This window comes from Mastacembelus armatus, chromosome 14, assembly GCF_900324485.2.
Source record: "Mastacembelus armatus chromosome 14, fMasArm1.2, whole genome shotgun sequence".
NCBI lineage: Eukaryota > Metazoa > Chordata > Actinopteri > Synbranchiformes > Mastacembelidae > Mastacembelus > Mastacembelus armatus.
In genome coordinates, this window is record NC_046646.1 from 11545959 (window position 1) to 11557512 (window position 11554).

The 11554-nt window shown below is 40.9% G+C and overlaps 2 protein-coding genes across 2 annotated transcripts; both read left to right on the forward strand.

The window, feature by feature from the left end:
- Window positions 1–501: 501 nt before the first annotated feature.
- LOC113143027 (organic solute transporter subunit alpha-like) lies at window positions 502–4690 on the forward strand. The gene is made up of 8 exons (XM_026328463.1): window positions 502–875; window positions 1316–1467; window positions 1684–1757; window positions 2235–2393; window positions 2499–2610; window positions 2697–2843; window positions 3038–3143; window positions 3250–4690. Exons 1-8 carry the CDS (start codon window positions 800–802, stop codon window positions 3408–3410), a joined length of 987 nt encoding a protein of 328 aa, XP_026184248.1. The 5' UTR covers window positions 502–799; the 3' UTR covers window positions 3411–4690.
- A 983-nt stretch (window positions 4691–5673) lies between these two features.
- Window positions 5674–9651, forward strand: LOC113143162 (APC membrane recruitment protein 2-like). Its single transcript, XM_026328638.1, has one exon. The coding sequence runs from the start codon at window positions 5825–5827 to the stop codon at window positions 8789–8791; it is 2967 nt and encodes a 988-aa protein (XP_026184423.1). The 5' UTR covers window positions 5674–5824; the 3' UTR covers window positions 8792–9651.
- Window positions 9652–11554: the final 1903 nt, after the last annotated feature.

Sequence of the window (11554 nt, forward strand, 5' to 3'; positions counted from 1 at the left end):
GTGACACACGATTGCTTTCTTCATTTTTTTCACCATCTAGAGAGTGCTGATAAGCAGTGAGCTGAGCTGATCTTTATCTGACAAAGAAGCATCATGAATTGGGAACACATTTGTCCAGGTAGCCGGGGAAAGGGGAGTGACCTCAGGGCCATTCACCCCTCCATAACAATATAGGTTAGGGAGTGTAACAGATAATTATGACACTCAGCTTTGCTTTGGCTGACCTTTTGAACAGTTTATAGCTTTCTTATAATGAATTACCAAGGATTTTCTGATAATCTCAAACTTTTGATAACATTTTGTCTTTTTCTATTTTTGCTACTGATGCTGACATTCTTGAGGGACTGCCTTATATTGTAACTTGAGGGACAAGTTACAATATAATTATGGAATTACTGAGAAAGAAACAACACACCCTGTCAAAGTTCATCTTCCCTTACACAGCCTTCAAATTTAAACTCTGACGTTGGTGTTACTTTCCTTACTGTGACTAAAGTCTGTGAATGAATGAGCTACTTAAGGAGGCAGTCTCATAAATTTGAAAGCTCTGAATATGTCATTTTGCCTTTACACCTGAAAAAACCTGGAGGGTAAAGTACACTTTATTTCAAATCTGCTACCTGACACTGCAATGTAAAGGGAAAACAGATTATTTAAGCAGACCTTTGCTATTTTGCCATTTCAACCTGCCGGTCACGTTTCACTGAAGTGCTTAGAGTTCAGCTGAAAATTTCAAGACCAGCTTGAATTTTAAAATTAAGTCTATTAGTAAATTTTTCAAGAGGAATATCTACATACCATGGAGGAAGCCGTCAACAGCACCATCGATCCAGCTTGTTTACAAGAGCCCCCGCTGGCGATCGACGTGATAAAGCGTAAGTGGGCCACATTACTACATCCTGCTTGCTGATAATGTTTCCTTATCAACTGGTCTGAGCTAATAACGTTAAGTGTTCACTCCACAGTGTCCTGTGGGGCTCCTGTAGTAGTCTATATGAATCAACAAGATATTGTTGTCATTTTTGATCATTTATTTGCCTCTGTTCCAAAATACAAAAATGTACCACAAAGAAAAAAATCTGAAAATAGTGGAGTACTCAAAGACACTTACCACAAAGTTCTGAAATATTCAAGCTGTCTGTTTATCGGGCATCTTCAAAAGCTGCATTTCTCATTTTAAGAGCATTTATGGGAATCCTGTTTGGTGCTGTTTCTATGTGATCTTGTCACATGTAGTGTCTTGCACTGCATATGTCCTGTTACATAAAATATTCTAAAACCCTCTCTCTCCCTGCCTCTTATCATTTTAAATCAGAACTAGATGTATTTGGAGTTTGTCTGTACTCCATTCTCACCTTCATGTCCTGTATCTCCCTGCTGCTGTACCTGGAGCAGTGTGTCTATATTTATAAAAAACTGCCCTACCCCAAGAAGACGACCATCATTTGGATAAATGGTGCAGCACCAGTAAGCATCCAGGCCTGTTTTGATGTTATAATATGTGGTTCATTTTAAAAACAACAGAAATAAAATCAACTCTCAGGAGCTTTGTAATACACCATGAAATGTGATTGAAACAGAGAAAACGTAAAACAAAAATTTATTTATTAACGTTAGTGTTAACTTACAGCTGATACAAGCGTTTTTGTTTTTTATGCTGATTATGCTTTTTCTCTGTTTCAGGTCATTGCCACCATGTCTTGCTTTGGGATGTGGATCCCCAGGGCAGTCATGTTCACAGACATGACTTCGAACTGGTGCGATTTCTATCAGCAACACTTAAATAAAACTTAAATATGTGCGGAGAAGTATTTTAGTGTGTTTCATGAGAATTATAAGTGGGCTACACAAAGAGCCTTTACCATGCAAGTGAATTAATTAATAACAGAGTAAACATGAAAACACAACACAAAAACCTTGTAGGATTTAGGCTCAGAGTAATGTTTAACCACTCGGTGAATCATTATGTACAGAAATCAGAGTTAATTTCACATCTCCAACCAGGATTCAGTTTAATTAAAATAAAAAAATAGGTAAGTTTTGTTTTCTGATTTATGTGATTTATTCACAGTAATATGTGATCAGCTGGGTCAAAATCCAATGACATTATGCTGTCTGAGTTCGTATTCATGTCCTGAGTATACGTGTTTTTGCATGGACGCACATTAATACATGTATAGAAATATAACTTTTACACTTGTTTCTTGTTGTTTTCTCCTCGTTCATCCCTCTAGTTATTTTGCAGTTGTGGTGTATAAGGTCTTGGTTCTGATGGTTGAAGAGTTTGGGGGCAGCAGTGTTTTTCTGGACCGGTTTTCTGACAAAGCCTTTAGGATCAACACAGGACCCTGCTGCTGCTGCTGCCCCTGTTTGCCCCGTGTGCCCATGTCACGGTATGTATAACTTTTTATACATGGACTTTTACACTACTGATTGACTGCACATAATCTAATAAATGTATGTATTTCTAATGTCAAGCTTTCTTTTGGATCACTCAGGCGAATGTTATTCTTGCTGAAGTTGGGTGCACTTCAGTATGCAATCCTAAAGACAGTGCTCTCTATCCTTTCCATAATACTGTGGACAAATGGAAACTTTGATCTTTCTGATGTAAGTATTTGAAAAGCTACATACCCAACTGTCCTGAACACTAAATAAACATCTAATTTTGAGATTTCTTCTTGCTTCTTTTTCAGCTGGAGATCACTGGAACAGCCATTTGGATTAACCCATTCATTGGTGTTCTCACTATCATCTCACTTTGGCCTGTTGCCATCATCTTCATGAACACTAACAGCTTTCTACGCAGCCTCAATATTATACCCAAATATGCCATGTATCAAGTGAGTCAGTACCTACCAGTACCATATGTACGCCACAGTGTTCTATCAATTACAAGAAGATATGTTGATATTTTGCAATTATAGATCACTTGGCTGTAATTGCATTTGGTGTCAAGGTACCAAATTCCTACTGATAAATATTGAAAAATATTGCACAGATTAACTGTTTTTTTTTGTTTTTTTTTTTTACTTAGTTAATACTTGTACTGAGTCAGCTGCAGACATCAATCATTAACATCCTCGCCCTGGATGGAACCATTGCCTGTGCCCCACCCTTCTCTTCTCAAGCTCGTGGATCCAGTAAGAAAAATCTCTGAACGTCTTTCAGCATCTGACAAATTTAATTAATCCGTTTTCAACCCAATCCTCTCTCTCTCTCTCTCCTATCTGTTTCTCTGTCCTGCAGTGCTGAGTCAGCAGATGATGATCATGGAGATGTTCATCATCACTGTGGTCAATCGCTTTTTGTTCCGTCGTACATATGACACACTTCCCTCTGAGGCACATGACAGCGACCAGAATGCAAACGTGACCCTGCAGGCTGCTGTCATAGAGCATGATGTCTAAAAGGCTGTGAAAGTCAACATTGTTCTTTAAATCACGTTTTCGATCGTCTAAGTTAAGAGACTAAATAATCCAAGTGTTTTCATTTTTATAACATTTTACCTCATTATTGTCACTTAGGTGTAATATTATTTTTATTGCTATTATTTGGTAAAAGTAGTACTTGGGTGTCTTTCTAACCAATGTTGTAATTGTAATTTTTCCACAGTGCTACGGAAATTTGTCGGAACGTAAGGGTTGGTTTACCCAAACTACTTTTTGCCCAGGAAATAGTCCCCCTGAAGATAGCCCACACTGAGGTGTGAAGCTATTCAAATTAATTAGGACATTAATTCTGCAAAGAGATGTTGACTGTATTACAGTGAAGGGGTGGCTTTGAGACAGAGTTGACAGAACTTATGCAAATTAAACCAATATAATCTGATAGACAGTAAATATGAAAGAGATAAGTTTCCTTTAAGTGATTTGGGCGAACTGACCCTTTAATGGAATATCTTGTACATCATATTTTTGCCTTTTCTCTTTCTTGCCAGGAGCTAGATGAGAAAAATTGATACTTTTAATATTTTGTTTACTGCAAATATGAAGCGTGTTGCACCTGTTAGCTTAGTTTCATATAGACATTGAAAACAGGGGAAGGCAGTGATTTCACAGGGGGTTATGTGCAGGACTGTTTTGAGGCAAGGTTCAAATGGTGACAAAAGAAAAAAGGGTGGGCAATTGGAAAAGAGGTTCTTTTGACAGGGATTGTGCAGGTGTATGAATATTCGTGTATGAAGGAACAACATTTTTATGTTTGTAAACAGTAAAAGTGCTATTTATTTGTGCTATATGTGATAAATATTTAGTTTGTTTATAATTCACCTTTGAGGTTGACTTACATGGCATTTCAGCATGCTGCATCTTATACTCCTTGGCTGTGTAAAAATAGACCAGAGTTATATCCTTGTCATGTGTCCATAACAAAAAGCCTGTCATAAGAACCAGATTTGTTCAAAGTTTGCTGACCCACTTATTCAGACTTATTTGGGCCAGGGAATGCATGTGGATGAAACAGCAGCTTTATTTTCAGTCTCAGTGTATATTTTTACAGCTGACACCTGACACATGTTGTTTCTGAAGCAACCACAAGAGGCTGCACTTGTTCCATCCCAAAACCTGAAAGTAAAACACATTTGATTTTACGTCTACCTGAATAGTTCAACTGTGTTTATTGTTGTTGTTTTCAACATTAACACAAATCAGATATTTGGGTTCACCTTGCAAGCAGAATATTCATTAATTTGTATAGTGAGCAACATTTTCTCATATCAAGTACCTATAAAAGTGAATGTGAAATAAATGTGGAATATGGAAATAAATAATGGGTTGAGCTCAAATGAAAATATTAATATCATATCACCAACCTCAATTTTAATTTTGTCCTTTTGAATGAAATTTGAATGAAATCTATTCATTCATTTACACTAATCTTACATCATCAATTGATTGATTGTCTTCAGGACTGTTTTTAACACTGCTAAGATGTTTAAAAGGTCACGCCATCAGAAAGATGTTAACTTAACATCATGATAGAAACATTAACATTTACTGTACACCTCACAGTAAACATTTTTTACATGCTCCTTAAAAGATACTACATAGATGCAGTAACATGCAGGCTAATAGTTGAAAGTACTGTAAATACTGGCATGTAAGTAAATTAACCCCCAAACTCGCCATGTAAGAAACTGTTTCACTGGCACAGGGCAATAACTATTTCTAACAGTATATAAAACTATATATTTTTCATACAATGTTTGAGTTTTAACAGACTCAGGTGAGTTCCTGTAGGTTCCTGCGACACATTAGATACTACTGATAATAATAATAATATCATTATTTAAAATAAAGGCAAATCATTAACAGGTTACTAACTAGAATATTAGGTTGCATATGGAGGAACACTACATTAATCTGGATGAAATGTTTATGTAAAACCGGATCATTGGGAATTCAAAATTTGGCCCTGTTAAAAGGAGCATTTGTCTTTGCTGTTTATGTAAACAGAGTCATCAGACAAGAGAGGAGAGAAAGCTGTGCTCAGGGTGGTTGATGACAGCCCCTGGCTCTGCATTGCTGACGAAAGCTGCTTAGCTCCTCGGTTGCTATGGCAACTGGGGAGAGCAGCCAGACAAAAAAAAAAAAAAAACGAGGCAAAGGGGAGGGGCGTTCAAGGGAGAAAAAGAGGAGAAAGGGCTGGATGGGAAAGACAGACAGAGGGAGGGATACAGAAAACCGATAAAGAAACATACTGAGAGCAACAGAGGTAAAGCAACGCTACAGATAGAGATAAACAGAAGGTCGGGATATAAATGTGCACTCCACTGGCTGGGGAATAATACCTGCAGCATCTGACTAGAGGATACAGAGAAAAGATGGATGTACAAACGGAGAACATGGATCCAGCGCCTTGTGAATCTCAGCCAACTGGAAAAATCAGAAAAGGATTCAAGCTGTTTGGCAAACGCAAGCCAGGTAACATCTTTTCTATTCGAGCCAAAGGTGATGGAAACAACAAGTCGCCTGTTATGAGGAGCAAAACTCTAGATGGATTATCAGAGACCACTGCACCAGATTCAGAACAGGAGCCAGACAAGGAAAATGGACACGAGGTGAGTCAACGAGAAAGGGAGCAGGCAGAGGAAGAGCAGCTTGGTGAAGATGGCGTTCTGGCTGCCGCCCCTGCTCGCAACTCCATTTCTTCTGCCAGCTCAGCCAAGTCCCTCAGCTTCCTGTCATTACTGAGGGGTGGCCGGAGAGGTGTGGGGGATCGCCGAGTCCACACTGTGTCCCAGCCAGTGGGAAGGCGACGTCGTGGACTGAAGGGTCTCTTTGATAACGTTAAGTTTCGATCAAAAGATAAAGAGGACAAAGAAGAAGCGCCTCCAAGCCCACTTCTCATGACGTCCCGTGCCAACAGTGTGGAAATTATCAAAGAGGACCTCACCCTCACCCCCAAATCCCAGCCCCGCTCTCTGGACAGCCCAGGGTCTGAGAGCTATGAGCCTGTCAAGAGCTCAACAGCACAGGACAGTTCAGACACTTCGACGTCAGAGACCCAGATTCCCCAGGTGACAGCAGGCAATGTGAGTAGAACTAATGAGCATGTGCCGCATTTATCCACCTCTGAGGCACCATTGGTACCCGGAGATACCAGCCTGAGCTCCTTGCTGGCAGACATCTCCTCTCTCCTGACCTTTGACTCAATCTCAGGGGGGGGAGACATCATGGCTGATGTGGAGGCAGAGTGGGGGAAAGCGAGCAATGCCATTAGTGCTGTGGTGACTGAGGTCTCGCCGTCATCCACAGCTCTCTTCTCCAAACCCACCTTTTCCTCTCCGCAGACTTCTACTTCAATCAGTACCACTCTTACAGCAAAATCCTCCCCTGTAGTTGTTCCCAAAACAGCCATAACCCAACATCCATCCTTTAGTCCTCTGACAAAGGCAACCTCCACCTCTTCTCCTGTTGCCAAACCAAGCAGCATCATCACAACATTGACCAAAGCTTCCACTTTGACTACTCAGTCAGTCAAATTGAGCTCAGATTCTACTCCAGCCTCTGAGCCTTCTATTAGCGTTAAAATTAAATCAACTACGCCCATCGCAACCAAATCTTCAATTATGCCTGAAATGTTAGCAAGCCTTTCTGCTCCAATGTCTTCTCCTTCGATAATTAAATCCACAATGAGCTCCATTTCCACTGCAACCCCAGCTTTTCTAAACACCCCAGCCAGTATAGTTGAGGCTCCCTCAATTAGTCCAACTCTCACCTCTACAGTGAGTAAACCAGTTTCAGAGATTCCAGCACTTCCACAAAGTTTTGCTTCAGTAGGTAAATCGCGCACTGTAGTTACTCCACCTTCTGCAACAGCTAAACCACCAGTAACCCATAGCTATCCCACCCCTGTTTCATTTATCCAAGTCCCACCTGTTAAATTGGATTCAGATAGCACTTTGAACCTACAAACCTTCACTTCCTTCAGACCCTCCCTAAGTTTAGCTGCAGGAGAAACTAAAGCACCAGTAACAGTATCACCAACTTTTACTGTTACAACCAAACCCTCCTCTCCCCCTCGTGTTATTCCCACCAAAATGACAATGGCTCCTGCATCAACCACAACCTCAGGCTCAGTATCTGAGGCCCATTGCAAACCGACGCTCACCTCCACCTCAATGGACATACGTAAGGCCCCTCCCTCCCTTGCAACTGTTGCAGATCTGGGTCCTTCTTCTACCCTGACTAACACAACTAAAACCCAACTGAGCTTTGCATCTGTCCCAACTCCATCATCAACTTTAGATAAAGTTTCTTTCACAGTTCAACCCACTCCAGCACCAGTCTCTTTAGATAAGGTTCCCCCAGCTCCCATTCCGACTCCAGCCCCTATCACTCATGCTGTTGTTTCCACAGCATCCCCAACACCTCCTGCGCTAGGTCAGATCCCAGTCTCTCAATCTAAAGCCCCCCCTTTTCATCCTCAAATCCCAGTTTCTGTGTCTAAAGAACCCCCTGCACCTGCTCAGATCCCAGTTTCTAAATGTAAAGAGCCTCCTCCTGCCTCTGTTACAGCTTCTATACCTAAAGATCCTCCTGCTCAGATTCCAGTTTCTGTATCTAAAGACCCTCCTGCTCCTGCTCAGATTCCAGTTTCTCAGTCTAAAGTCCCTCCTGGCCCTAGCCCTGTCACCTCTCCTCTTTCTACCCCTGCACCTTTCCACCCAGCTGAAGTCCCCGCTTCTACTAAGTTGAGAAGAAGTGGACAGACATCAGTGGATGAGCAACTTGTTAGTCCAAGTAGCACAGGTGCTACAGGAGCCCAGCCTATGCTGTTCAAAATAGAAGAACTGCATAATGAGTCACTAACAAGCCTCCAAGGCCCTTCAAAAGAAAGGAGGACACCACAAGCAAAAGGATCAGGACTTAGTAAAATACCTGTAGTTGGAGGGGGCAGAGCGGGTAAGCTACCTGTTCGGGACAGCCAACAAGTTGACGATGAAGCAAGCAGGGATCCACCTACTCCTGTACTAGAGGAAGAGAAGCCTCACCTCAACTCACATGATGCATGGAACAAAGATAAAATCTCTGATGTTGACAGCAATGTGCCCACCTCAAAACACACCCTGGAGGAGAGTCAGCAGCCTCTCCAACAAAAAGTCCTCACCAGTTTACCGCGTGACTCAAAGATCCCTGTAAAGCACAGTGCACAGTCTCACACTGCCTCCCAAATCCCTCAAGCTAAAGAACCTCCTCGAACGAAGATACCTGTGTCCAAGGTTCCTGTCCGCCGAGCTGGTAATAAACCTGCGGCTTCAGGAGGCAGCACCCAAACAAGAAAATAAACAACGGATTCAATCAAACAATGATAGACATTGGCAACTTTTTTCCCATTATGATCATGGCAATCATCCTTTTTAAAATTCCTGTTTCTATATTCCATTTCTTTACTTGTGTCTCTCTCTTGTCATCTCTTGGCTTCACTACACCATAAGCAACAGTAACAGAGTCAAGGAGGCTGACAGCACTCAAGCACAAAACATCTCCACAGGGAGCCGAAGCAGCCTGGCTCTTTGGTGCTGAGCCACCTGGACATGCACTCAGGAAAGGTTCAGGGTCACATCTGAACACACAGCAGCATTGGTAACTAAGGACAAGCAAGATAAGTCTTCTGGGAACACAGTCTCACACACAGACACAACATGGGCGAGTGCCTTTTAAGGGTGCTTTTCCTACAGACTCTCAGAATTTATTCTGTCTTTTCTACAGTACTTTTAACTTTTGTTACTTCCAATTTTTGTAGGAACTGTCAAATATTTTTGTCTTTCTTTCCAGAAAGTCTCTTTGATAAAACTGGTCCCTTTTGCCATTTATTTATTTCAGGAGAAGTACAGCAAGAGCTCTATAAATAAATGCAACAACCTAATTTACATTCCATTCTTATATCTCGATGTATGTAGCAGAACATTTGCTATTAATTTTGGCACACGATGTTAAACTGTACAGCGCATTTGTGTCCACCTGCTCATATGTAACATGATCAGATCTCACTGTGAACTATGGGAGAGACTGGTTTTGAAAGAGGAATGGAAATAACTCCTTTCAGTGAAATGGACAGCAGCCATTATGAATGGCAAGACGCTTGGACACTTGAGCGAGACAGAGAGGATGCTGAGATGAGATCTCCAGCTCGTACACTGGCACATACTTATCCTTATTCCACTTAGATGAGAACAACACCTCTGTGTATAGTTTCATCTATGTTGCTCTGTTTCCTATTTAATCAATAAAATGTAGCAAGATGAGATGGGTTTAAGGTGTGAATCCTATCCTGCTTTCCATATTTTGGTGGTTTGCAGGCAGTATTGTGAGCACAGGATTTACTGTGTCAGTACAAGTAGGAATACAACCTTTGAGTTCATTTTATGTGGTTTGGAAATTGCATAACTGTTATCTAGGGGAAAGTTGAGGATCTGCAGAAGAGACATGTTTTAAATTTTCACTGACAAATCTGCACAGTGGCTCACTGTCTTACTACAGTCTGGATCCAGTGTCCCCATAAGAGCATCAGTCCAGAATCATCCACACTCCAAGCTCACTGACCTGAATACTGAGCACACGAATGTCAGGACAAGCCAGCCAATCAGCTGCAAGGGAAAACGCTTAACATGCATACCTTATTATCAGGAAAAGGGTTTGGGAATGTGTGTCATTACTATTTTTAGAGCTGAAATAATTCCCCCCTCAGAGGAAGTAGATCATTTGATTTGGACACTTAATATCACAAAAAAAAAAAAAAAAAGCATAATTTGAACATAAAAGGCTGGAGTGAACTACAACTCAGTAAAAACATGGCAGTAAAAACTTAAAAGAATGGGGATAGGTATAAGGACTAAAGGATGCGGGTAAATTGCAGAAGTGGCACAAAAAGACCTCTGTTTACTTTAAGAAGCCAGAGGCTGCAAGCTGAGATGAGAGGATCATCCTTTGCCCAAGAAAGACATGAGGATTTCACCACATCAGGTGCAGACTACAGAGGGTAAAACCATCTCCCTGAGAGAGGAACAGTTTCCCCCTGAGGTGCAGACACAACACATGTTTGCTTTTTACTAACATCAGCAAGGTGGAACTAAAAAGTTTTAAAAAACAGCATGTAGATCAATAATCACACCTGTCAGAGCACAGACCCGGATAGTTATGAGGGCTCACACTGTGATAACTTAACCTGTGCTCTCTTTTACAGGATAGGATTCCTGCAGATTTGACAAAGAAACTGGAGCAGGCATATTCAGTGAATGCTTCCTTTTGTCAAACACCCATTCACATGATTACCCTGCAGTTTGACTTTCATAAGTGATAATAACAACAGCTTTGAGTATAGAACAACCAGGAAACTTGCTGGAACAGACTTGAGCAACAGTTTATTGCATAAGTTGTCTCATGGTATCTTTTTTTTAAGTTGTAGCTCAAGTGTGTACACAGTTGCACAGGCTCTAAGGCCAGCCCCTTGCCCCAAATATGTTACACAAATTACAGCACCCATAATGCACTGAGGTCACCCTGGCTTTCTAACGTCTGTATGTGTTTGTGTCTGCTTTTGCCTCTGGAGAGACAACGTGCCTCTTTACAACCTAATTTAGCATGCTTTATTCTAAGTTTCCATGACAACAAACCTGGGTCAACCAATGAAAAGCTGCGAGCGTCAGGAGGAGGTGTTTAAAAATGAGTGTCTTAATGAGCACGCCCATGGAATACATGCTAATTAGACATACAATTATTACTTATAACACAAAGTTTTACATTGAATTGAGTTAAAACATTTGCAGAAGACATCCAAATAGATAAGAGAAAAATAAGAAATGTATTTTATGAATATGTTGTCAAAAAGCTCAAAAATGTGGAATGTGTGGCTGCACCATATTATAAATAGCAGAACATTCCCAGAAAATATTGCTTTTGAATTTCTGAGAGTCTTGAAGCATGTGTACACATCACAGCGAAGACAAACTCAAGAGGTATGATGAAAAGATCAAGTTACACTGCACTAAAGAGACATTGTGCAGGCCTATATAATAAGGGTATTGATTCCCATGGTGACACATTACATA

What these genes read in the sequence shown, in the direction of transcription:
- LOC113143027 (XM_026328463.1), top strand. Translation starts at nt 800, where the DNA reads ATGGAGGAAGCCGTCAACAGCACCATCGATCCAGCTTGTTTACAAGAG. An exon ending in CCAAATATGCCATGTATCAA is followed by an intron (nt 2,844 to 3,037) that starts GTGAGTCAGTAC and finishes TTTTTTACTTAG; the next exon opens with TTAATACTTGTACTGAGTCA. An exon ending in TTCTCAAGCTCGTGGATCCA is followed by an intron (nt 3,144 to 3,249) that starts GTAAGAAAAATC and finishes TCTGTCCTGCAG; the next exon opens with TGCTGAGTCAGCAGATGATG.
- LOC113143162 (XM_026328638.1), top strand. Translation starts at nt 5,825, where the DNA reads ATGGATGTACAAACGGAGAACATGGATCCAGCGCCTTGTGAATCTCAG.